The sequence below is a fragment of the Desmodus rotundus genome, chromosome 8 (assembly GCF_022682495.2).
Source record: "Desmodus rotundus isolate HL8 chromosome 8, HLdesRot8A.1, whole genome shotgun sequence".
Taxonomy (NCBI): domain Eukaryota; kingdom Metazoa; phylum Chordata; class Mammalia; order Chiroptera; family Phyllostomidae; genus Desmodus; species Desmodus rotundus.
In genome coordinates, this window is record NC_071394.1 from 5973329 (window position 1) to 5999221 (window position 25893).

General features: G+C 53.2%; 1 protein-coding gene across 2 annotated transcripts in view; it reads left to right on the forward strand.

The window, feature by feature from the left end:
• KCNQ3 (potassium voltage-gated channel subfamily Q member 3) overlaps positions 1-25893 on the forward strand; it is a 197235-nt gene that overhangs the window by 157300 nt on the left and 14042 nt on the right. For both annotated transcript variants that reach the window (XM_024572168.4, XM_071222204.1), the window contains exons 2-9: positions 7147-7237; positions 8814-8940; positions 10159-10331; positions 13438-13593; positions 14550-14660; positions 16306-16401; positions 17754-17848; positions 22764-22790. In XM_024572168.4, coding sequence (XP_024427936.2) covers positions 7147-7237; positions 8814-8940; positions 10159-10331; positions 13438-13593; positions 14550-14660; positions 16306-16401; positions 17754-17848; positions 22764-22790 — 876 coding nt within the window. The remainder of the gene's footprint in view (positions 1-7146; positions 7238-8813; positions 8941-10158; positions 10332-13437; positions 13594-14549; positions 14661-16305; positions 16402-17753; positions 17849-22763; positions 22791-25893) is intronic.

Below are 25893 nucleotides of genomic sequence, written 5' to 3' on the forward strand. Positions count from 1 at the left end.
GTACCATTCACGGGGAGAGGGGGTTTTGGGGACCAGACTGACCTTAATATCTCAGGATGTATCAGAGATTTGGCCTGTTCTGGAGGGAAAAAAAGGAAACATCCAGAGATGGCCTGTGTCTCTCCACCTGCTTGGCTCAGATCCCGCCCCCCCCACCCCGTCTGCCACTCAACCTGGCCCACGTGTCCTGCAGGAGCAGGCAGTATGGACCTAATGGCCCTTGGCTCAGCCCTTAGGGAGAAAAGATGTGACCCGCCAGAGCTTGGATAGCATCACCTTCATCTGGAGATGCCACATGAACACTGGTGGTGGAGGGGGTGCGTTGGCAGCAGTGTTAATGGGACTGTTGCCTACTTCAGCTGATGATATCGCTAGTGTGGAGGAGGTCAGAGGTGCGGGGCAGAGCTGCTCACTCCAGAGAAGGCTGGTAGCCCTGTCTTCAGGCAGAAGCCTCCACCCATCCCACCCCCCACCCCCCCAAAAACCCAACCATGGTCTTCTTTTGGAGGCTGGATGGATCTATGAATAGTGACAAGTAGCCAAATGGTGACTCAGACTGGTGTAGCAGTGCATCATGGGACTCAGACAGCAGGCAGCTGCCGCATCTTCCAATTTTTAGTTGATTTACCCATTCTAAATAAAGAACCCCAGGTCTGAGGAAACGGCAAAGCGTCCCATCGGCCACGTGGGACTCGGCTATCGGCCTGGCCCGTCTGAGCTGAAATTCACTCCTGCAGTCACCGGCAGGTGTTGGCCTGTGTGCTGTGTAAGCGTACTGTCACAGCGTCTCTGAGCCTTGTCCCCTTCGTGTCTCACAGCAGCCCTGTGGTAGGAGCAGTTGTCATTCCCATCCACAGAGGAGGAAACAGCCCCCTAGCTGGTGAGTGACAGTGGATTTGGACTTTGGAGATGGGAACTGAAGCCCGTTTGTCTTTGAAAGCTCTTCCAGGCCTCCTAGCTCGGACCTGCAGCAACTGCCCTGGGGACCTTTGGGATCATCTTTCTCCATCCTCTCCTGTCACAGATGCAGACACAGAGGTCCGGGAAGAGGAAGGGACCTCTCCAGGCTCCTGCCGGAGTAAACAGCAGAGCTGGAGGCAGATCTGGGCTGGGAGCTTCTGCAGCACATCCCTGGGGCTGAGCACTGTGATTCCCAGAAGCCCTCGGGCTGACTCAGGGAATAAGGAAATGCCTGGCGCATAGTGGGTGCTTTACCTCTGGGGCATTTTCTGATGTGGAGCTGTATGTAGGTTTCATCTTCTGCTCGAGAGCAAGAACCAGTGATGATGGCTGAGGATCAGGACAGGTGGGCTATGATGTCAGCAACGCCTGCCCCTGAGAGGGCTCAGCTCTGCCATCACCTGGCTATGCATAGTTTCTGCACGCCCCATTCACACAGAGGTTTGGGAGCACTGGCTCTTGTCCTGGCCCCGGGACCTGACACTGGAGACTCCAAGTGAAGCTACAAAGCAGCTTCTCTGATGTCTGTGCCCTCCTGCCCTTTGCCCCCCGACCTCCGCCACCAAGTCCCACCCTGCTCCCAGCCTGGGTGGACGCCTGTAGGAGATGGTGTCTAGTTTAAAGTCATGTCTGAAACCTTTGACCCTGACTGGCTGGCTCATTTGCAAAGACAGCCAGGACCCTGCAGACAGAAGGGCAGCTATTGGTTCTGCCCAAGACTCAGCCACAAACCCTGGCTCATTCCTGCAGGTCTGGCTCTGGTGGGGGGAGAGGAGGGGAGGGAGGTGCTGGGCCAGGAGCCCAGGAAGGAGGAGGAGAGAGGAAGCGGACAGAGAGGAGCAGAAAAGAAGTTAGGGAAAGGGGGGCAGTGACAGAAAAGGGGGGTGAAGCAAACAGTCAAGGCACAGAGAAGGAAACCGACACGCCAGAGGAGGCAGGGAGCAAAGAGGGAGGTGCGGGGAGCCGGAACAGCAGGAGAGGGGGCAACTGTGTCTAGCCACCCGTGTCTGGTTCCACCCCTGAAATCAAGTTCATATTTTAAGAGTAAATTGCAATATGCAATAGGCCAAACAGCTTTTTCTCCTCTCAGGTGAAGGAACTTCCTGGGTGCATTTGGCTTTATAAATGAATGATTGTTGTCAAATCTCAGAAAGTGAAGCCCGGAGGTTGCTGGTGCTTCTCCTTCCTTGAGTGAGGAAATACGGAGCTCACTGGGCCTTTGCTGCCTCCCGCTGGCGGAAGCCTGGTTCTGCACCCTCCCTACCAACGGGAACCAGGCTGAAATTGTGTTTTGGTCCCAGACTATTACTGTTGAGAGGGTGGAGGACCCCAGTCCCTTCCTCTGCCCTAACCTTGAGACTTGAATTTCAATCAGCCTGCTAGCTCTTTCCACATGGACCTCAAACTCAGCAGGTCCCCAACGTAGTGTGTCAGTCCTGATGTCTGTGACCAGCCCTTGTCCACCCTGTCCCCCACCCCCCGGGATCCTGCAGAGGCCCCTCTTGCTGGGCCTCCACATCCCATGAGTCACAAATCCTGCCAAGGCCACTGGGGCCCTTGTCCACTCTCAGGGGACCCTCGTCATCTCGCCGGAGCAGCCTCCCTCCTCTTTCATCAACATGAGACAACAGCCTCCTGCCCGCTGTCCTGTCATAGGGCAGCCTTTGTCCATCGAGATACAGGTAACGAAGACCATGCTGTGGGTATAAGACACAGAGGCAGGTGACGCAGGTATAGATATGGATATAGAAATAGATGATGAGATAGGGAGACAGCGATGACATTGACAATGGGTACAAGGATACAGATGTATATGATGTAGCTGTGGATATGAAGATCGATACCGATATGGATATAAGTCTAGATATAGATGATATGGGTGTGGATATGGATATATATATATATATATATATATATATATATATATATATTTAAAGATTGTCTGCAGAATAAAGTCTAAACCCTTCATTTGGCCAAAAAAGCCCTTCTGTATCCCCTCTGCCTTGTCTCTCCAGGACCACCTTTTATCCTTGGCGTTTTATTCCAGCAAAAAGGCAATGACTCATCTCTGGAATTGTTTCTATCCATTCTCTACACACTCAGGGGTTCTTCCTAGGTGCCAGACTTTGAGATCGGCGCTGGGGGACAGACAGAAGCAGGACAATCTCTGCCTTCCGGGAGTGGAGTCTCATAGACCAGACACGCAAGTGCAGCCCAGACTCCATCTGAGGGATGAGATGGGGGGTATGGGGGTTACCCTGCTCTACAAAACCAGATGCATTCGTGGCTTATACCAAAACATGTTTGTTGTCTCCCAGTTTCTGTGGGTTGGGCATCTGGGCACAGCTTCCCTGAGTCCTCAGCTTGGGGTCTCACAAAGCAGTTTCAGGCTGGGCTGTGTTCCTTTCTGGAGCTTGGGAGTTCTCCTTCAGGCTCACCTGATTCATCAGTCCTTGTGGGTGTAGGACTGAGGTCCCACTTACATGCTGGCCATCAGCTGGGGGCTTCTCTGGGTCCTAGAAGCCACCACGGTTTCTTGTGTTGTCGCCCCTTCACAACCAAGCGGCTCATTCCAAGGCCAGCAGGAAACTCTCTGGCCCCATTCTGCTAAGATCGAGTCTTACATAAAGGAACGCAGTCGCAGGCGTGTTACCTCCTTGCCTTCGCTGCATCAAAAAAAACCTAACTGAGGAATGACAGCCCGTCCTCTTTGCCTCCTTCTGTTGCCAGAAGCAAGTCAAAAGTGCCACCTGCGCTCAAGGATGGGGACTGTGTTGGTACAAGGGCATGACTCATTGGGGACAACCTTAGGGTATGCCCACCGCATGCACTCCTCATAGAATCTTCCCAGATTTACATACATTCCAGATACAGGGTGTGGGTGGAGTCTCAGAGTCTGGCTTCAGTTCTCTCTGAATCAGTCAGCTGTGGGCCCCCGAGCTGCTCTCTCTCCCCAGACACGGGCTTCAGCTCCATGTGTGAAGCCAGCTCAAGACAAAGCCACTCCCACAGGGCTGTGGTTGATGGTTTGCATCCAGGGCCACAAATGTAAAATTTTAGACAATCTCATTCTTAAAAATCCTTCAGCATCTGACTAGGCCTTATCTTCTAATCATTCCCAGCCCATTCCCAGCCCTCAAGGTCACCTCCCGTCTCTGATTTCTTATTTGTTATTGCTGAGAAGTTTATCAGTCTCTTGTCTTTAAGGTTGCCACATCCTATGGCGCTAGACAAAGGTCATCTCACCCTGAGGGGGACTGCAGTGCCAGGTGTCAGGGTAGTATGTTTTGTTTACTACACAGTGTGAGCAAACAGTTACAGAATGATCTTATAAGATGATCTTGGGTAATAGCACGGGGATGGAAATGCCTCAGGGCTTCTCTGATCTCAAGGGAGGGATCCCCCAGGGGAGCGTGCGCTGAGCAGCTGGGTTGTGAAAAGACCTAGATGCAAACACGCCTGGCACTGCCAAGGCATTAGCGAGCGGAGGAAGGGAATCGTGGGGGTGTGGACAGGGAAGGGGAGCATCAAAACAGCCCATGGGCTCAAAGAGTTTGTGGAAATGCTGTCATTTGGTGCAGCCAGCCTGGGATGTGGAAGCAGCAGACAAGAAATGTGAGGAGGGCAAGGCCAGGTCATGAAAGGTCTACACCGCTGGCTAAAGGAGGAGATCAAACCAGCTTCTGTGCCTGTGAACTTTTGCACAGTTTGTGTGCACGATGCCCTGGGGGCCATGGTCCAGGTCAACACGCATAGCATGGGGAATGTCCTGGGTACACTGGGACATATGGCCAACCCTAACTAAGCCTCAAATACCCTTCCAGTCCCTTGGCTGCAGCCCCTTGGCTGCTTCCTATCCTGTGCTCCCAAAGCACATGGTGGACACTGGGACCATAACCTCACCTACACTCTCCTGTGACTGTTTGGCCTCTGTGTCCTCCACTGGACTGAGAGGTCCTTGAAAATGAGGCTACGTGTGATTCATGTTTGCATCCTCAAAGCCAGGACTGTGCCCTGGGCGAAGGGGCACTAGATGGGCAGCTAGGAAGTCACAGTAGAATGACAGCTAACACTTGCTGAAGGCTAACATCTCTCAGGCCTGCTTCTCGGCACCTGGCCTGGATTTCATTATTGAACAGCTGCGGGGATGGGCGTTTTTGTTGGATGCGTTTTACAGATGAGGAAATCAAGAGGCAGAAGGGTTGTATACTTTGCCTAAGGTGACACGGTGTAATAGGAAGAAGAGGATTCTAATCTAGGTCTTATCTGTAGAGCCTGTGGATGAAGCCAATAAAACCTTGAGGGAAGGAGGGTTTGCACTTGCAGAATCTTGTGAGATGGATTCAGCTGCCTGAAGGTTCCCCAGGGCCTGGCACATCAATGATGGGCCTGTATCTGGGAGAAGCCGTCAATTTCCCACCCATTGTTTCCCACGGTCCTTACAACAGCTGTGACCTCTAGGAAGATGTGTCATTCCTACGGGCTCAGGGGGTTACTGGAGAGCATCACAGGGAGTGCCAGAGCCTCCTGTGAGCCTGTGACTTTGGACTGCAACTCTGGTGTTTTTACTGACAACACAATTGCCAGGATGTTAATAATTCCTTCTGATGGGTTTGTTTGTCTCTGAGGAGGGTGTGGTCATCTGGACAGTGGGAGGCAGTTGTGAAGTGGTGGGTGGTCAGGGCTCACTAAAGGGTAGTTCACGGTGGGTGTGGTTACCATCACAGCCTTTGTCATCCTCATTGTCATCCTCATCACCTGCAAAGCAACCTAGGGATTCAGGGTCCGCAGATTCCAGGCAGGGGTCGGCGTCATGAATTTAAAGTAAAAGAGCCAAACGCAGGAAGGAGTCGGAAATCTTATTCGGTTCCGAGGCAGAGTTGGAAACATAGAGCTTCAGGTCTGCAGGTCAGCAGCTTTGCTGATCAGGAAATGTGGTCATGATCACTGAGGCTCAGAGCCAGGAACTCAGGCCCCAGCCAAGGCCGGGAGCAGACACGCCCAAACCTTACCTTGTGGTCCTTCCCGTTACACATGAGAGAACTGTCCCTTTGTCGGGACTGTGAGCTCATGAGGAAAGGTCCAGCTCATCCCTCACTGAAATACAGCTCCGTGTCCCCACTGTGTGCCATACAAGTGTTGACTGAGTGAGTGAATGAATGAATGAATGAAGTGGGTACCCACTTACACAAGCAAGCCAAAAAAGCACGGATTGGAACCCAATAGGGTGAGGAGCCAGATTCTGCAGAGCAGGAGAGCTTGAGCATGTGGTACCAAGCGTCACTCACAGGCCCTAGCTTGTAAATTCCCTCCTCGATGCCCAGGGAACCTGAGGATGACCATTGAACCAAAGACTCTCTGTCAAGAGGGAAGAAGAGCCCTTTCTCTTTATCGAAACAATGAGTCATGGGCACATGTGCACCATCCCGCCACCCCCGTGCACCGAGTGTGCAAAGATAAGTCTCAAAGGGTTATGTGCGGTTTGCTCCTGCCTGGGGCAGGCGTGTGGACCAGCCGACCCCTCTATCACTTTCTGAGGACCAGTGTTCTGCGCCGTTCAGTGTGGCGGCTCCCGTTCCTTCTAGCATGAAGAACGAACGCTTTGTAATTTTACAAACAATTCTGAAGATTCCTCAGTTAAAAGAGGTTATTTCCTTGAGTACCTGTTGACTGTAAAATACAAAACAAACAAACAAAAAACATACTCAGACAGGTGATAGAGGCCTTCACTGAACTGATCAATTTTTGGAAAGAGTTTGTGTTTTCTCTACACAAAGAGCTTCTTTATATATTTGAAAATCATAGTCCTATATGTGCAGGATATGTTTATAATTAATTCACATTCCTGATGATTTACGGAAGTGTGTGATAACTTTTGGTCTCGGTGGGGCAGTTCTGCAGCCCCTAGGGTTGGGACCAGGTGATCTAGTTCGAATTCCAAGTAACCGGTCAATCCCACTGGCTGGCAGAGTAGAAATATGCGTGGGGTCTAGCCCCTCCCAGCCTTGCTTGCTCTAACCGGAACGTTAACCCTGCCTGCCTTGCGGTCTGTTGTGAGGTGAAGTGGGACACCACCACACACGCCCGTGTCCAGCGCAGGTTCTGGCTTCATCCCGCTGTCTGTCACCTCCCCCTGCCCAGCCAGGACTCCACGCTTCCTTAGTCTCCTTCTTCTTTCCCTTCCAGGTTCCTGATCGTCCTGGGGTGCTTGATTCTGGCCGTCCTGACCACATTCAAGGAGTACGAGACTGTTTCGGGAGACTGGCTTCTGTTACTGGTGAGATCGCGGACCCGCTGTGGTGCTGCGTGTCTGGGGTGGACGCTTCTGGCTGGACCTGCACGGCGTGGGCAAGGAGGCTGCTCTTGGGTGCAGTTCTGCCCAGTTGGTTCTGGCTCCCTGGAGTCTCTGACCAAGGCCAGGCCCATGAGAAAGCAACGCTGGGGTCAGACGGTCAGGTCTGCGGGGGTGGGGGGCACAGGTAGAGTGGGACGTGCCATCTCTTATTCCAGGAAAGAGAGAAGGTCAGATTAAAAACCAATAACCTTCGTTAACTTCCCAAACACAGCTTCCCCGTCCTCTGAAAGCTAGCACAGGCATGTTCCATTTGAAACCCTGCCTTTGCTTTTCCTTCGTAAACCTGAGGCTCTCTTACTCCATTTAAGGCCAAGAGAAAATTCCATTTTGTCATAAAACTCCCAGTCCTCCCCCTGGGGCCTCTGCCTGTTGGTACTTTCTGTTCTCCTCCCTGGGGTGGTGGAGGCAGAGTGGGGCCAGCATTCTCGGCCAGTCACCTGCCACCCTTGCGTCTCTGTCTCCTTACAACCTCGCCTGAAATGTGTGGAAATACCAGGGGAGCAGCAAATGCTGATGGGCTGGATGCAGCCTCCTCTGCACCGGGCAGAGGCCGAGGAAGGACTGGCTCCTCCTGCAGCCCCACACAGCACTGGCCCCTGGCCCTTTGACTGACCCCACCCTCGCCGAATGAGGAGTCAGCCCACCTCCTACGGAAGAGGTGCCAGCCCCGCCCCCCAGTTAGGATTCATAAAACAGGAGAACCTGTGCCTCACACGGACTTGCCGTCCTGGGCTCCAGAATCAGCAGGTTCCTCTTGAGGGCAGGTGTTCAGCATCGTATCCTCACAGGCCGAGCTGAGACCTGAGCACGTGCATCCACTTCCCAGGAACTAGGTTTCTGGGATTGCTGCGGAGCAGCTACTCCCCAGGGTCCCAGAGACCACCACAGAGAGAGGGAGGCAAAGCTGTCCTGCCTGGTCAATGGAGGAGGTGCAGGAGGGCCCGCAGACCCAGCAGCCCGGGATGCAGCCTGGGGCTCATGCTGTGGGCTGTGAGCCATGGCCCCAGCCTGGGGTTCTTTCTTTGCCACTCCGTGGCCCTGAGAAACTTGTTGAGCCACTCCTTGCCTCGGTCCCTCAAAACGTGAAATGAGGACACTACGATGAAACACTCCATCGGGGCGGCGCCTGGCCCAGGATCCGCGCTCGGGCACGTTGGCCACGATTAGCGATGCCGGGGCCCGGCGCTGCGTGGGATTAATAGCTGGTTTCACTGAAACCTCTCTTCAACCCAAGTGCACTTCTTAGGGACTTTTAATACACTAGAGGGGTTTTTAAAAATGATCCATTGGAACATAGAGGAAAAAGAACAAGCAATCACTTCTCAAGCCTGAACGTTCGGGTCTGTTAGCCCATCAGCACAAAGACCGGAGCTGCCCCCCAGCTGGAGGGCACCTGCTCTCTCCCTTCCACCAGCAGAGCAGCGACCCCAGCGGAAACCACGGTTCCTGCCACCTGAGGCTCCGTTAACCCGCGTCTCTTCATTCGTCTTCAACACAGGAAACGTTCGCGATTTTCGTCTTCGGAGCGGAGTTTGCCTTGAGGGTCTGGGCTGCTGGGTGCTGCTGCCGATACAAAGGCTGGCGGGGGCGGCTGAAGTTCGCCAGGAAGCCCCTGTGCATGTTGGGTAAGCCCTGTACCCCAGTCTGCCGGGCGGAGTCCCCTTCTGTTGGTTCCTTTTTTTCCCTGCGGACATTTTCAGCAGACACTCCTACTTCTGGGAATTCACGGGGCTCTGCGGAGGGCAGGCCCATCCGTCCCCCCATCTCTGTGAGTTGGAGTTCCCTTGCTGTGCCTGCTCCTCACAGTGACTACACAGAGCAGGGATCCTTCATGGGGTGGGGGCAGGGGGGCACATTTGGCACTTGGGCTGTGGGAAAGCCAGCCCGTTGTGGGATGTTGAGCAGCATGGTCCCCAGATGAACAGCACCCCCATCACAGTGACAGCCCCATTGCCCGTGCGTCTCCAGACTGGCCCCAGTGGGGGCGGCAGGCACAACACTGTTGGGGGTTGAGAATTGCCTCTCTAGGACCATGTTATGCCCATTTTCCAGAGATGGAAACTGAGGCGCCCTGAGCTGAGTCATGTAACAGACACACAGGTAGGGAGTAGCATATTCCCTCCTAACACCCAGGTCTGGACGAACCTGGTCCCTACGCCCTCCCCTGCCACCATGCTGCTGTGTCTCGACCCAAAGGATGCTTTGTGGAGGTGTCACTGAGCCCCTCGTGTGGGTGCAGGCATTCTGGTACCACACTCGCCCCTATTGGTGCCGTGTGGACCCGTGTGCTCCCATGTGAAGGTCCTGCTAAAATCAGTGACTTGACAGAGTCCGCTGCAGAGATGCTTAGGGGACTTAGAGCATCGAATCCCAGGGATGACTAAAGGTGCAGGACCATAGAACATCAGGGCTGGACCCTCCACAGGCCTTTAGTCCAACAAGCCTCCTGTCTGATGCTCCAGTCCCCTTCGCAGCAGCCTGCAGCTGGTCACGCAGATTGCTCGCATACCTCCAACCATGGGGCACTCACTACCTCTCAAGGTATTTTCATCATCTTAACTCCTCTGACTCCTTCCACATATTTCAGTTCAGCCATTCTGGTCCTCTCCATTCCAGCAGATTCTCCTTTTATCAGGAAAATGCTCTGAGTAGCTCCAGCTACACCTTACGTCCCATGTTCCCTCCTCTGTCACAGGGGAGTCATCCTGCTTACCACGTGTGGTTGATGCCATGATTTAAGACAGCAGTGCTCACCACATGCGCACATGCTGGCAGACCAGCTGTGATGGCTCTACCGTAGGCCCAGACAGCTCTGGTCACTGGCCCTTTGTCCTCTCTCCCAGACATCTTCGTACTGATTGCCTCTGTGCCCGTGGTCGCTGTGGGCAACCAGGGCAATGTCCTGGCCACGTCCCTGCGGAGCCTGCGCTTCCTGCAGATCCTGCGCATGCTGCGGATGGACCGGAGGGGTGGCACCTGGAAGCTCCTGGGCTCGGCCATCTGCGCCCACAGCAAAGTAGGTGCCACGGAGAGGCCACAAGACCATGTGGTCTTCTCACGCCCTGTTCCCTTCCACAGTGTCTCCTCCAGTACAGTTTTCCCAGAGGGGGCATTTCCCACTCGGCCACACTGATGATGATGACAGTGAGGAGCAGGAAGAGGGGGAGGGGCATAAGCAGTGTGCTGTGGTGAGCAGAAGCAGGTAGGCCTGGGCTCTGGTCTTAGCTCCACCAGATACAAATGACTGGCCACTCGGCCCTGTTTGACCTATACTTTCCTCATTTCTAAAATGGGGGTCATAATGCCTCTGCCTCTGGGGTGAAATGAGCTAATGCAAGGTAACATGGGATGGGAGGAGAAGGTTCCAGAATCATGCAAACTGGTGGGAATCCAAACCCCACCGGTGTGACCTTGGAGATTTTCTGTAACCTCTCCAGGACCTGGTTCCAACATTTGGGAAATGAGAATAATAACACACTTGCCTCCTATGAAAAGTGCTCAGACCACACTCAGCTCGTGGAGATGGTGCCATTGGTATTGGTCAGTGCCTAGATCACGGGTTAGATCGCCCCAGGAGTCGGCACGGTTGTCTCCTCATTATACTGATAAGGTAGCAGGAGCAGAAGGAGGAAGTGACCTGCCCAAGGTCATGTGGTGGGACACACTCCAGGCAGCCTGGCTCCAGAGCCCACGTTCAGTGGTTTGTTGCTGGTCATGGTGGAGCTCAGCTCTCCAAGGGACATCAGAAGCTAGGATGGTGGGACTCAGTCTGATCCCCTCCCAGAGTCCCATGTACTTGAGCAGGTGTGGAAACTGCAGTAGGCAGAGTCCTGCACTTGGAGCTGTGGCACCCCCTGATAGCCCAAACCTCAGGGACCCCTGCCTCGACTGGGCCCTGGAGAGTGAAGGAGAGCCCCGTGCCCCAGCTCAGGCAGGGCAAACCCTCCGCAGGCCAGTGCAGGAGAAGTCGGAGCCAAAGGACCTCAGGTGGGAGAGCGGTGTTGTCCAGGGAGCTCAGAGATGACAAGTACGCAAGGGCTGTCTGACACAGAGCGAGAGTTTTAAGGACAGGAGAGGCCAGGCTCTGCTCCCAGAAAGAAGCAGCCCTGGCGTCTCCACGACCGAGCTCCACAGTGTTGACATCTTCAGGCACGTGCAGGGTCTGATGTGGGCTGGGTGCCCCCGTCTGTCTGGAACACAAGCTGTGAGTCACTGAAGCAAAGGACGAGGGCCTGGAGCATCCTGCAGGATGGACTTTGTGCCCATCACTCGCCGCAATGGCTGGACCCCAGTCCTCCAGCCCTGACCTGACTGCAGGAGGCTCGGGCACGTACCAGGCACCGGCCATGGACACGGCTGCAGAGCTGCTGGTGAAAATTGTGTGAAGTCAGAATTACCCCGAACAGCCTTTTAAAGACTGCAAAGCACAGAATTGAGACCCATTTTCGCTCCTCATCAGTACTATTATACCACCCGTTAATAATCCAACACAGCCAGTTTTTCTGCACATGCGATATTTCCTTGTAAGTTAAGCACCAGACGGAACTTCTGACTCACATTCGGGGTCAGAAGGTTTGAAAACACATAGGAACACTAGAACCACATGCAGCGAGGCTGGCGGCTCGCACTCAGACATGAGCATGGGGAGGGATGACCCAATTCCTGCCTGCCTTCTTGAACCCTCTGCAGGGCAGGCGCCGGAAGAGGACAATGGCCGGCTGGAATGCACACACCATCTACACCAACCTGTTTGTGCTGTGGAGTGAGCTCACACGCGTGCACTGTGCGTGGGAGGCCCTGGGGGGAGCCAGACCGAAGGGCACCTGAGCGCAATGGAGTGTGAGGCATTTAGAGAAGACTGCTTGTAAGGTAGCAGAGGCCTGAAGGAGCATGAAGGAGCTAGGGACTTTCTAGCTGGGGGAGCCAGCATCCAAGGAAGTGTCATATTGGAGGTGATGGGAGTCTGAAGATGGTGTGACGATGCTCTGGGCGGTCCCTTGGAGAAGGGTAGTTCAGGCAGCAGTAGCTCAGTGTCAGCAAAGGCACAAAGGGAGGCAGGAAGCAACCCTTCAGCAAGATCCCAGTGACCCAGAAGGCCAGCCGACTGGCCGCAGACGGTCAGGTAGATGACGTACGTTGATATGAACAACTTGGTTCTCTGGCGACTCGACAAGAATGGCAGGCCTAATCTCTACATGGTGTGTGCCAATAACCTTGACTTTCTTCCCGCCCAAGCACCATGCTAAAACTTGACACAGGAACAGAATGAGAGAAACAGCCTTAGAGATTGTCGGGTGTCGGAAACCCCAGTGATGCCCCTTGCCATCCCTCTGCGCCGTCCTTACTGTGCCTGAACGTTTTCTTAAGTATATTTTGTTGGTTATGCCATTACAGGTGTCCCCATTATCCCCCTCCACCATTTTTTGGCAGCCAGCTTTCTTGTTTTCCTTACTCACATGTCCTAGTCAATCAGGTGATAACATGCAGGACATAATAGGTTTTATGTGTTTTCATGCTTGTTTTTAATATGGCTTCAGTCTTTAAGCAACTAACATAAAAACCATTTGTGCATTCCACCAGCGAAACATGTGTCACTTCCTAGAAATCTGATCCAGTCCTTCATTTTAAAATTGAGGAAACTGAGGCTGGGAAGGAGGGGTCATTGGCCCAGGGTCACGCAGTCACTTGGTGGCAGGCTGGGGCCCTGTCCACAGCTCTGTCCACGGGGCCACACCAGCTCCCCATTGCTGTTGGCTTCCCAATAGAACCGAGCTTGTTTCCGCCCAGCCCTGCACTGACTAAAGTCTCCCAGGTCCCGAGCCTTGTCTCTGAGGCAGCAGCCAGGCCCTCTCGCCTCCCAGCAAAGCCTCGTGAGCTGTGGTACCAAGTACCCCCCAGGAGGAAATCTCCCTCTCCTCCTACAGCCCCGTGCTTGTTGTGTGCCTGGTGCAAAGAGGGGCCCTGTGCCTGAGACCATTTTACAGTGATGGGAGGTGAGGGCCGGAGAAGGCGAGTCATAGCCACAGAGCTGGTGGGCTCCACCCAACTCCAGGGTGTCTGCCTCCCACGTCCACCCCACGGCCTCCTGTGAGCCTGTCCCTGTCCTCTGCTTGCTCCCCCAGGAGCTCATCACCGCCTGGTACATCGGGTTCCTGACACTCATCCTTTCTTCATTTCTTGTCTACCTGGTTGAGAAAGATGTGCCAGAGATGGATGCCCAAGGAGAAGAGATGAAGGAGGAGTTTGAGACCTATGCAGACGCCCTTTGGTGGGGCCTGGTGAGTCAAACCCCCCTCTCCTCCCCCCGCCGTGGGGGTGGACTGTTACAGCAGAGAAGAGGTGGGAGTGGGCCTGGGCAGCTGCATTCTGGGAGAGCTGGGACCTCCTCCATTTTCCGTCCTGCCTGTGGGAGACACCCCCTGCTGGCTTGCACGTTGAATACACAGGCTTTCCATGGTGTTTGTAAGAGGTCAGGGCTTGGAATAGCCTGGACATGTGGACACAAGGCACCTCACCTCGTTAGCTGAAGGCTGTTAGCAGCCACGCATGTACACACACACTGACAGATGTACACACACTGACAGATGCACACACAACACCGACCTCCAAACACACCTAGAGACACACAGCCCCACAGCTGCAGGGCCACGGGCCACCAAGGGTAGCGCCCCTGAAGGCTTACTCGGCTCCAGAGCCTGGCTCTAAGCACTTTATCTTTATTAACATATTTAAACTCAAACAGCTATTATTAGGCCCTTTTTAATGCAGTTAAGTAATTAATCCAAGGAAGACAGCTGAGCCAGTTAGTTGTTGACCTGGGATTTGAACTCAGGCAGTCGGGCTGCACACTCCTAACTGCTCTGACAGCCTGCCTTCTGCACTCAGAAGTTCACAGCACACAGCAGACATTAGACATGCCCACAACACACACATGGCTACACACAGAATCACACACACACACACGTGTGCACATGCACAAACACGTTTGCAGTCACTGAAGTGTTTGCCGAGCGACTGACTGTGGGTAGGGAACCCTCACTCAGACACAGGCCCCAAGGCCCACACAGAAGTTCCTTGATCCTCGGCAGCTTTTCTCCCGCCGGGATCTTGTTCTCAATGGTCACAGCGCCCGTCCAGCCCGGCTCAGTGCAGAGACTGATGGGTGCACGCCGAGGGCACATCCCCGGTTTCCCTCTGCCCGGGAAGCCCCACATCTGAGCCCTTCTCACTTCAGATCACACTGGCCACCATCGGCTACGGGGACAAGACACCCAAGACGTGGGAGGGCCGTCTGATTGCGGCCACCTTCTCCTTGATCGGCGTCTCCTTTTTTGCCCTTCCAGCGGTGAGTGCCTTCAACGTTCACCCTAATGTGACACACAGGACCCTTCCCCGCCTGGCCCCAGCTCCACCTCCCAGCCTCATCTTCCATCCTGTGGTGACCTGAATTCCAGCTCTGTCCACTCACTAGCCACCCCCAGCGCACGGTGTCCCGCCTCTCTGCCATGGGCTGTGCTGGTCCCTCTGCCGGGAGTGATTCCTCCAAACATCTCCTCCGAGCCCCAGTTTCGGCGCTGCCTTCTGGAGACTGGCTACTCGCTCCCTCCTCTGGGCATTACCCTGGAAAGGTGTCTCTGACCCCACGCTGGGGTTGCTAGGCTCCATACTTGCCTCCCTGAGACAGTGTGAGCAACTTGGGGGCTGAAATGATGCCTTTCACCCACTTATTTCTTTTCAAAATTTTTTTTTAATTTTCAACTACAGTCACCCTTCATTATTGTATTAGTTACACGTGGACAACATAGTGATGAGACGTTTAAGATCACCCCGCTAGTCTGGTGCTCATGTGACAGCAAGCATAGTTTTCACAGTTTGTCTCCCTGCACATGGCAGGTCCTTCCGGTGTGGGAGCTCCTTCCCTTGCCTGTCATCTGCTTGTTTATGTTGAAAAGAAGGCATTTCCTTCAAAAGCGAGTCTTGACTCCTGATACGATCATTTCCCCAGGCCCAGTGCCTGTAAGTGTAATATTAACATAATAATAGACAACAACAGCACTTGTTAAACTTGCTGTGTGCTGGAATCATGCCAGACGCTTTCCCTTATACCATCTCATTTAATCTCCATGACAACATGAGGCGTTTGGTGCTATACTTCCCTCCCTTTTCTAGGGGAGAAACCCGAGGTTTCATTGGGTTAGTAAGGCTTCTGTAGTTGTGAAGCTGCTGGGCTGTGGACCAGGCCTCCCGGCCTGGTGGTTCTATAGCCTGGCTCTTCATCATGCAGGTTGAAAAGACCCTTCTGATCTAACAGTCCGCTTACTCCCCCATCACCTCCCATCCTGAGGTTGGGGATGCTCTTTCTCTATTGCAGCCCTCCCTCAGGCTGCTTGACCTTGGGCACATGACCTTTCTGAGTCCTTTTCCTCACCTGTCCCAGCTGAGGGGCAGTGGGAGTGAGACTTGGTTCTCTCTCAAGTCGAAAAGGATGTGCTCTTATCCATTTAATCCGCTCTCGGGTCTGACCTGGAAATCAAAACATCACACTTCTGGGAACGTCCAGCTCTAACAAAAGCCTCAGGGGGTGATTCCAGCGGTTAAAGTGTTTTTAAATTCCACTCACATTTACCAGACATGGATTCCATGTCAGGCCCCTCCCTGAGCAGCTCCTGTGCACCCTCCCACTTGCCCCTCAGCACCGTTGTGAGGGAGGCACTGTTACCCCCTTCCCCAGGCAGGAAACCGAGCTGCAGCACAGAGGAGACTCGCCCAGGGTCTCACGTGGCAGAGGGGTGGACATGGCCGAGCAGAGGGCCACTGCAGTGTCAGAGTCAGGCCTTCCTGACCTCAAGGCTCCACCCAGCGACCTACTCCCTGCCAGAGAAGGAGGGGTCTTTCCGCTCTCCCTGTCACTCAGCATTGCCACTGCGGGCCTGGGTGTGGGGCTCGGACAGTCTGCTGGGGCTCACTCGGAGCTGGACTTCCCCCTCCAGGGCATCCTGGGCTCCGGGCTGGCCCTCAAGGTGCAGGAGCAGCACCGTCAGAAGCACTTTGAGAAAAGGAGGAAGCCAGCTGCTGAGCTCATCCAGGTCTGTCTGTGGGCCTGGGGTGAACTGGATGGATTAAGATCTGGGGGAGGAGTGTGTGTGTGTGCCCGTGTGCATGTGTGTGTAGGTGCACACAGTCTGCATGTTTGTGTGTATGTTCATGCATGTGTTTGCATGTGTGTCTGTGTGTCCAGGAGAGGGAATGCCCATGAACTAAGATGGGACGCAGGGCCATGTGTGCTTGTGAGTAATTGTGGGTGTTTCTGTGGTTATCGATGTGGCCTCTCGCTGGGGGGACTTAGTGACAATCCCTGTCACTCTTCCGTTCAAGTTCTAAGCCAATCAAGAAACAGACACAGAACTCACATAGACACCAGCCCATCTGCTATTTTACATTTTCGTTTGCAGTGAGAATTTGGGTCTTTCTACTCCCCACCCCAGTCTTGACCTGGGGACCTGGAAGGAAATCAGCCTAGTAGAGTCCAGGAGCTTAGCCAGTCACCTCCGAGGAGCTGGGGCCCCTCACATCTGCCAAAGTTAGAGAGCCCATAAGGCAGGACAGGCAGAGATGCCTTACATGTGCACAATCCTGAACAATTCACCCGCTGGTCCTGCCGGGTGCCTGCCAGCTCTCCGTCTCCATCACCCCCGCCATGGGCTGGGGGTCGGGGACAGTAGTAAGAGGTGGTGACAAAGGCCGAAGTAGTCCCTCTTCAGAGAGACTCTCTGCTTCATGGCCGTATGGGCCACTGAGAGCACAGAGGGCAGGACAGTAGAGTGTCCTGGCTACAGCCACATGCGACCGAATGTCTGCAGGACCATCCCCTTGTGAACTTGTGCCCGGTTGTATTGAGTGTCTCTGCAGGTCTGATCCCAGGTGGGACGTGGCATAACCCTACACACTCTCATTTCTGGGCCAGTCCCAGTCTCCCAGAGTCCGCCCCCTTACCCCCCAAACCCCAAGCCATCTCAGCATCCCAGTGGCTTCAGTGTGTTAGAGTCGAAACCCCATCTCTATCTGTCTCTTGTACCCAGAAACGGCACAACAGACAATCCTCGTCTTCCTACAGGGTTGAATGTCTCAGGGAACCTGCAATGAGAGTAGTCGCTGCCTTCTCAGGGATTTCGTACCCAGTACTCTACTCCCCGCCCCCCACACTGTAGCTCACCCCCGCCTCACACCCCTGCAGCTCCAGGGGCAGCTCTGAGAGGATGAGGCCGAGGAAGTGTGTCTTCCCAGAGGAGCTACGGAAAGGCAGACCCCGGCTTCTCTGGGGGTGGCCCCAATGCTCATTTAAAAGCTTAGGAGTCAAGGGCTTACACAGTGTCCTACCATTGTGGGACTCTACGGGACAGCTTTGGGTGACACCAGCTCCCTCCTTTCTCCACACCAGGCTGCCTGGAGGTACTACGCTACCAACCCCAACAGGATTGACCTTGTGGCGACATGGAGGTTCTACGAGTCTGTCGTCTCTTTTCCATTCTTCAGGCAAGTGGTGACCGCCCCCGCCCCTGCCCCCACCCAGACGCTCAGGGTGTGACCAGCCACCTTCCTGAGGGTCTGAATTGGTAGAACCACCAGGGAGCTTAAAATGTCCCGATGCCCAGGCCGCACTCCAGGGTGCTTAGAACCCAGGGAGGGGACTCAGCATCAATATTTTTTAAAACACCTGGATGACGCAGGGTGCCACTTGGGGTTACTGGCTAGACGACATGGGGTGGTGGATAAGGGAAGGACCAATCAATGATGGAGTAGGGTCAGTGGCTGAGGAAGTGGGCAGCTGGTGTGAGGGGCCACCCTCGTGATTCTGAATGTCCCCACCCCCTGGCATGGCCTGCACCCACTGCCGCATGGCCCGCTGGGAACGGCCAGGTGGGAGAAGCCGCAGGAGGGACTCTGTGGTGACCCGGGGAGGGTATCCTCAGAAGGGGGAGATGAGAGAGGAAAGACAAGATGAAGACCTCTTTGCATGGCCAGCACCTGTGTGAGGGCAAGAGACACAGACACTTGTTAGGTGTCCAGTATGTTCCAGGCCTCCCAGTCCACGTGTCACCTAATCCTCATAGGCACCCGCAAAGAAGTCAGAGGTTCTCAAATGTGAGGTGCGCTCACCTTGACATGGGAGGTTGTATGAATGCACACAATGTCGGGGCGGAGGGTACGAGTCCCCAGGGGATTCGACATGGTGGCCCAGTGTGCACGCGTAGAGACAGGTTCCTCAGTAGGTGTCACCTGGCACCTGTCACAGATGAGGGGACTGGGACTCAGAGACTTTGGACATCTCGGCCAAAGTTAGTCACACCCTGAGCCCCTGAGCCCACAGTTTTTCACCATGTGGGCCACCAAAACAGACTGTCCCTTTCTAGGTCTTAGACACTGAGACCCTGGGCTCAGGTGTGTGCATGGGGACAGCGTGCAGGGCTGCTCGAATCTTTGATTCCGGAGGAAAGGGAAAGGGACCCTCAGCTCCACGGCTGAGCTGGGACCTGCTCTGAAGTGCGTTTCTGCCATGCGTCTTTGGTGTCCTGGACCATCGTGTGGCCTGCTACTGGCAGGTGGCTCCCTCCATTCTCATCCTGCCCTCCCACTTACTCATTACACAACCCAAGAACAGTGGCTGAACTTGACCTTAGTCACCCCTTCACCTCCATCACCAGGTTGTAGTCAAGATTTAAGGGAACCCATGAGATCTGCATTCTGTTGCCTCATTTCCCTGCATAAAACCTTCCAGTGGACAAAGAAAAAGATTCCAATCCTGGCGGTGACCTACATGGCCTGAAAGGTCAGGCCCAAGCTGACATCTCCCACCTCCCCTCCTATCATTCTGTCACTCCCCAGAAGTTCCAGTGACATGCAACTCTTTGTATGTGAGCATCCAGTCAGCCAACATGTTTGAGCCCCTTGTGTGTGCTAAACCCTGGGCCAGACCCCGGAAGGTCCCCGGGGACACGTGAAGGAATCTAACCTTGATCCTGAAGGCGAAGGAAGCCGCAAGACCACAGGATGACATGATCGGACCTGTGATTCAGGAAGATGACAGGAGGATTGTGGGGCTAGACTGGACAGGCTCAAGGTTGTAGGCAAGGAGGCCAGCCAGCATATGAGTGCAGGGTGGTCCAGGGCAAGAGGGAGTAAGGACTTGGACCAAAGGGGAAGCGATAGGAAGGGGGTAGGGAGAAGACCTGGGTGGGAATAAGCAAGGGGAAAACAACTCAGGGAGCGATGACTTGTAAGAGTTAAGGAGATGCGGAGAAACGAGGCTTCAGTAAATCAGCGATAAAGTCTGAGTTTACTGACTCTGTCTTCTTACTTGTAATTAGACTTACTTGTTCAGAAAAATAATCTCTGCGGCTCCTTTTGATTCTGAAATTCCGTCATTGCTATAATTGTTTCAGGTTTGGCATAGAATCAGTCTTCTTTTGGGTAGCAATGGTCTTCTTCGGATGGCAGGTGGCTTCCCCTTAAGAGAACAGAGTGACCTTGAACTCAAAAACAACATGTGCAACCACACTGAACACAGAACCAAGATGATTTCCATTTGCTGTGCATCCCAAGCTCTTGGCAACAGGCCCGTTCTTTTGGGTTGACTTACTATAAACAAGGTATTGTCCCGGCTGTCAGAGACTTGGAGGGATGCGGCGTGCGGCAGACAGCTGCTGTGCTACGGGAACGTCTGGGAGACTAATAGAGAACACTTCTTCCTTTGTTTCTTTTTCAAGGACAAAAGGGTAAAGGCACTAGAGAAACTCACTTAGCAACCGCTCCGGAACAAGGCAGGCCCTTTGAAAAGAGTGCCCTGACCTCCAGCACACCCCGCATGTTTAATGGCAAGGGTGTAGTTGATAATACACTGACGTGTCTTGCTTCCTATAATTTTGGGGGTTTTTTTCCCTGTTTTTTTAAAAAAAATAAGGACTTTTTGAGATTTATTTCACAGACTCTGAGAGTTACCTTACAAAGTGGACATTTCAGTGGTGTTTAGTGAATGCACCTGTACCTACAGCAGTTACTCCTGGGTCCTCCTCCCCCCGCCCCTGCAGCCACCAAGCAATTCTCTGTCTCTTGTGCCCATTCTGGATATTCCATACAAAGATGGAGCCACACAATATGTGTCCTTTTTGTGTGATGTGTTTCACTGAGTGTGACGTTTTCAAGTTTCACCCCTGTTGTCCTGTGTATCGGACCTTTATTCCTTTCTAGGGCTGAGTGACATTCTACTTTACGTGGCCCGTTGTTTGCCATTTACCAGTTGAGGGGCATTTGGGTTGTAGGCGCCCCCTGGCTGTGACGCTGCCTTGAGCGTTTGGGTGCATGTTGTGTGGATGCATATGTGTTCGCGGTGCCCTCGGGCGGGCACCTGGGAGTGGAGTTGGTTTCTCTGTGTTTCACTCTCTGCGAAACCGCCAGACTCTTTTCCACGGTGGCCACACCATTTCACATTCCTCCCCGGGATTCCAATGGCAGAGTGTATCGCCCGTTTCCAGGAGTGGCGCCGTATGGAAGCTTCCAGCTCAGGGTAGGCAGGGTTAGTTTGCAGGTGTCTATGTGGTTGGGACTGGAGGTGATGGATGACAGGCGTCCCTTTTTATTTTCCTTTTCTTACAATTTAAAAGAACAAACTCCTTATTTTTGAATTGCAAAGAACCTCAGAAAGTTTCAAGTCCAAATCCAATCTTATATGAGAAGAAACTGAGGACCCCAGAAGTTCAAGAGCTTGTTCACGGCCACACATTATGTTGGGCATAGTGGAGACGGGGCGGACTTGGTGCAGCTAGGTGGTCGGAGTCTGAGAAGGTACAGGAGGACACTGGGGGATGACAGACTGACCCTTCCCTTACACAAGCAGAGATGAGTGCAGATGGGAAAAACCAGATGTTGCTTTCCGTCAGCAGAAGAGCGCGCCCATCGATGGGTTCCCCAAAAGTGGGAGTGGAACGGCCTACGGCTGTGCTGCCCGGTGTGGTAACCACTTAGCCACGTGTGGCTGTTGAGCACCCGACTGTTACTGGTGCAGTCGAGGAATTGAATTTTTCCTATTACTTCCTTTTGGTCTTAGTAGCCGTTTGTGACTCGTGCCTGCCACACTGAAAAGTGTAGCTCTGGAATCATTCAGTATTGGAATTAAGTTGGAGGAGGCATGGGGACTGACGCCCTGAATTCTTTAACACAGCTCCCTAGTCCTTCTCCTACCTTCCCCCAGCTCGCCCCCTCACCGTTTCCTTCTCTACTCTTCCTGGAGTCAGAGCCCCAGAGAATTCTAGGACGTCAGAACATTTTCTGTCCATGTGCCTCAAGACAGGAAATGGGCCAGAGGCTGTGTGACCAGTCCAAGGCCACATTGGAACTGGGTGTTGAGCTGACCCTTGAGCTAGAAATTCCTAACTCTCCAGCCGGTCCCTTTACTCCGCTGCCATGATGCCTCTCCTCCCCACCTCCCCCATCCCCTGCCACCCGGATCCCAGGGACTCATTCAGTTTTCACTGTGCACCTGCCGCATGCCAGGGGGTGGGATGCTTAGATTATAAGGCTAAAAAGAAACAGAGGTTCTGCCTGTAAAGCAGTTCATGGACTACCACAAAATTATAACGCAATGTGATCAGCATACAGTCCCACATGTGAAGAGATTAGCTCAGTGGAGGCCCTTGGGAGTGAGATAAGAAATGCAACAAAGGGGCCCTTTCAGCTTGAACTCGAAGGATGAGCACAGCTATCCCAGGCAGGGAACTCTGGGCATTGCCCATGCAGCCTCGTGGTTGCAGTGTGGGCTCAGGAGCCGGGTCACCTGGGTTCTAGTCCTGACTCCACTGCTTCCTATCTGTGAGACCTTGAGCAATTTCCTTAACCTCTCTGTGCCTTGGTTTTCTCATCAGGAAAGCAGGGATGATAATAATACTTCATAGGCTTGTTATGAGAACTAAATGAGTTGATCCATAAAAAGCACTTAAAACAGTACCTGCCTGTTAGTGCTTGCTCAGGGATATTTGCAATGATGATACAACGATAATGATTGCTCAGTGATATTTGCAATGATGATGTCGACTGTGATGATGATGGTGGTGACAGAGTGATGGGTATGTAGCTGCTCAATGACAAAATTCCTGGTTCCCTGGTCTGTCCCTGGTGCTAAACAAATCCCTCGAGCCCAGCACAAGGCCTGGGGCAGAGAAGGTGCTCAGCAACTGTTTTCTGGATGAGTAAGTGAATGAAGGGCTGGGAGCAGCAGGGGGCGGGGGTCCAGGAGGAGAAGCCCCTCTCATTCGGTGGCCCCTCCAGACTCTCCATCCTGTCCTGGAGTTCCACTCTCCTCCTCTGTCTTCGCCAAAGGGAAGCTTCGGGGCAGCCTCAGGGAGGGTGGGGTCCATGCCATCAGTGCTTTATTTTCCCTCTCCTCCTCTCCTTGCAGGAAAGAACAGCTGGAGTCCGCAGCCAGGTACGTTTCTGATTATGAATTTCTTTTTCCCACCACTGTGTTGGAACCGAGGGTCCAGTTCTGTATGGTGCAGGGCCCTGGGTGGCCATGCTGGTGACACGTAGAGTTTTGGGACCACTATTCCCTGTGTCCTCCTCATGTTAATCCACTCAAAGCCACCTTAGTGGTGACCATAGCAACAGCCACCTCCTGAGTTTCCCCTGGGGGCCGGATTCTGTGCCTCGAGTCCTGCCACGTTATCTCATTGAGTCCTCCCAACCACAGTGTATCTCCTGTCCTCATGTTTGGACTGGAGAGATCAGGCTCAGAGAGATTGAGTTACTCCTTCTGGGTGACCCAGCTCACGGGGTGGGAAGACCAACATTGAAACTCAGTTCTGAATATCAAGACCATGATATTTCATTGCATATTGCTTCATTTGCTTCTTGGGATCACGGATGGTTCTTCAGAAAGTGAGTCAAGACTATACTCTACAATCCCCACCACTACAGAAGTTTCCCCAGTCAAGCACGCTTGCTGCAGGTGGAGCTTCTGGGTTCTGAGCGCTTCTCTGTCCCTCCTTCTCTGTCCTTCTCAAGAAGATGCCAGGGAGACTGTGAACCCTGTTAGAGATTATAAAGAAAGACCATCCCTTGCAAACGTCCATTTAAACTATAAATTTATAATCTATTATTGTGGACAGACTACTTGGGGAACTTGCTGTGAGTCTCCTAGACATTAAGCTCAACTACTGTCCTTCTAGATCTGACGGGATTTGGGCAGAGGAGGTGGCAGGACCCTGGACCAACTTGTAGGGGAACCGCTTGAGGACAGTGGTCTTTGGGAAACTGGGTCAGGTCCTTTCGAATGGGGCCCATAGGGCCCCGTTCCCTCCGTAATCTCACCTGAAGGAAGTTACAGACAGGGCTGGTTAACTCGCACACAGAAACACAGTTCAGCCTCTGCCTTCTTTGCGCCTGTTTCAAATGGATGAGCGTTTCTTTCCTGGACCCTGTTTGGACATAGGGGCATTGGGGGGGACTGTAGAGTGGGCTGGGGGACTGACCATGGCTGTATCTGGGGACATCAGCTAGACAGCCTGCAGCAGCCCATGGCTTACTGAGGCAGAGTGGGAGGATACCTCAAACACCCTCTTCCGGGTGTTTTTACAGAAACTGAGCCCACCCCCCCAAGGAGAGCAGACTCACCCTACGTTACAGAGCCCACCAGCTCCAAGGCTTACACAGCCCACGTCTCAGGACTCCCAATGGGTGCTCTTTCCCTTCTTCTCTCTTGACCAGAAGGGCTTTAAACCATGCAAGTGTGGGTACTGCCAATTACCAAATCTACCTTTAGAGCCTTTTCTATATAGACAGGGACAGAAGTCAGCCAACCTGGAGCATACATGCAAAATATCACTGTGCCTGGGGTGATGAAGCCCCAGATAGATGCCTTGTGAGGCTTATTGAAAAAGTGGGCAGATGGATGGATGGATGGATGGATGGACAGATGGATGCACGGACAAACTATTCCACCAGTGTCATAAGCCCAACTTAATCGGGCTTGGACTAGGAGGAATATGTAATGGCTCGAGAGTCCCCCATCAAACATGAGGGGAACCCCTGGGAAATAAGGAATGGGACCTCCTGGTGTTTCTCTCTTCTCCTGTCTCTGCTTCTCTTTTTGGCCTCACTCTTTCAGCTGACTTCCGCCATCCTGATGGCGTGTGGGTGCAGGCAGCCACAGGATCCTGCATTTCCCCTTTGTCTCCACCCAGCTCCAGATCGAGATTCCCCGGGGAGGCACTTAGATTGGCCCACTTTGTGTCATATATACACACTTTGAACAATCGCTATGGCTCAGTGAGAGGCTGCTGCCAGCCCAACTCTGGGTCACGTGTTCACCTGGTGGAGTGAATGGGAGTGGGTTCGCGATCCCGGGATTGGTAGCCCCCCCGTTACAGTCACTGGGCTGAAGTTAGAGGAATCGGCTCTCGGATAGAAAACTGCCCTTTTTCCTGAAGCATAAGGATAAACATAGAGCAGACAAAAATTACAGTTGCCCCCGTCAGGCATTAATTCTACCCATGCATTCTCAGATCCCTCGACATAGTATTGCATTACGGAACATCAACAATAAGCCACACCCAGCCTCATTTATTCCATAGATTACACCAGAGAAGACTGCTGTTTTGTTACGGGCATCACTTTCAACATCAGTCATACTGTTCACTGCTCGTGCAACACTGCTGATGATTAGGGGCACTGGTCTGATGGAAACTAGCATTTCTGAATTTTTAAAACAGGTAACTGTTGACAATAACTGCTTGAGCCCAGTTGCGCACTTTGCATTTTTAAGCAATTCAGTCTGAACAGCAGCCTCCAGGACTCCTCTCTGCATCTGTCTCTGGAGAGAGAAGTGTGTTCAGGCAGCTTCTTTATCTTCTGTCTTGGGTTATGTCCTTCCCGGTGCAAAGCTGTCAAGTTTAGTAGGCGATCATTCTTTGAATCCAAGAATTCAAGTATAATAGCAGTCGTTTAGAAAGAATGCTTACTGTTTGCCAGGTGTCATTCTAAACACACCTAGCCGATGAGTAGACACTTCTTTTAATTCCCATTTTGCAGGAGAAAACTGAGGTTCAAAGAGGCGAGTGACTTGCACAGTCATGTAGCTAAGAAGGCAGCAAGAGCAGGGCTCAGATCTTCACGATCCCAGCCACTACTCTGCCCCTCACGGTTGCTGGGAACAGTTGACCTAATCTACTGTTTTGTTTTCTCCTGCCTTGTCTTGGCTCGTGGAGCTGGAGTCCTTGCTGTGAGAGGGGGCTGTGCAGGCAGGGAAAGGCTCAGAGCCAGGGTATGCTACCGAGTGAAGGAGCACATGGTCAGACGCCATAATTCACACTTCACCTTCTCCCTGTGGCGGCAGCCCCATGAGCTTCACCTCATGCGGGGATGGATGAGGTTGGCGATAAATCTCTTCTGTGCCTAGAATCAACAACTGCTAAAGGTGTGCAGGAATGGAAAGTTCCATTAAGCCAAGCCCCTCATTTTACTGATGAGAAAATTGTTACCCAGAGCAAAATAAGAGCCCTGGACCCAATCCCATCGCTCTTAGTATTTCC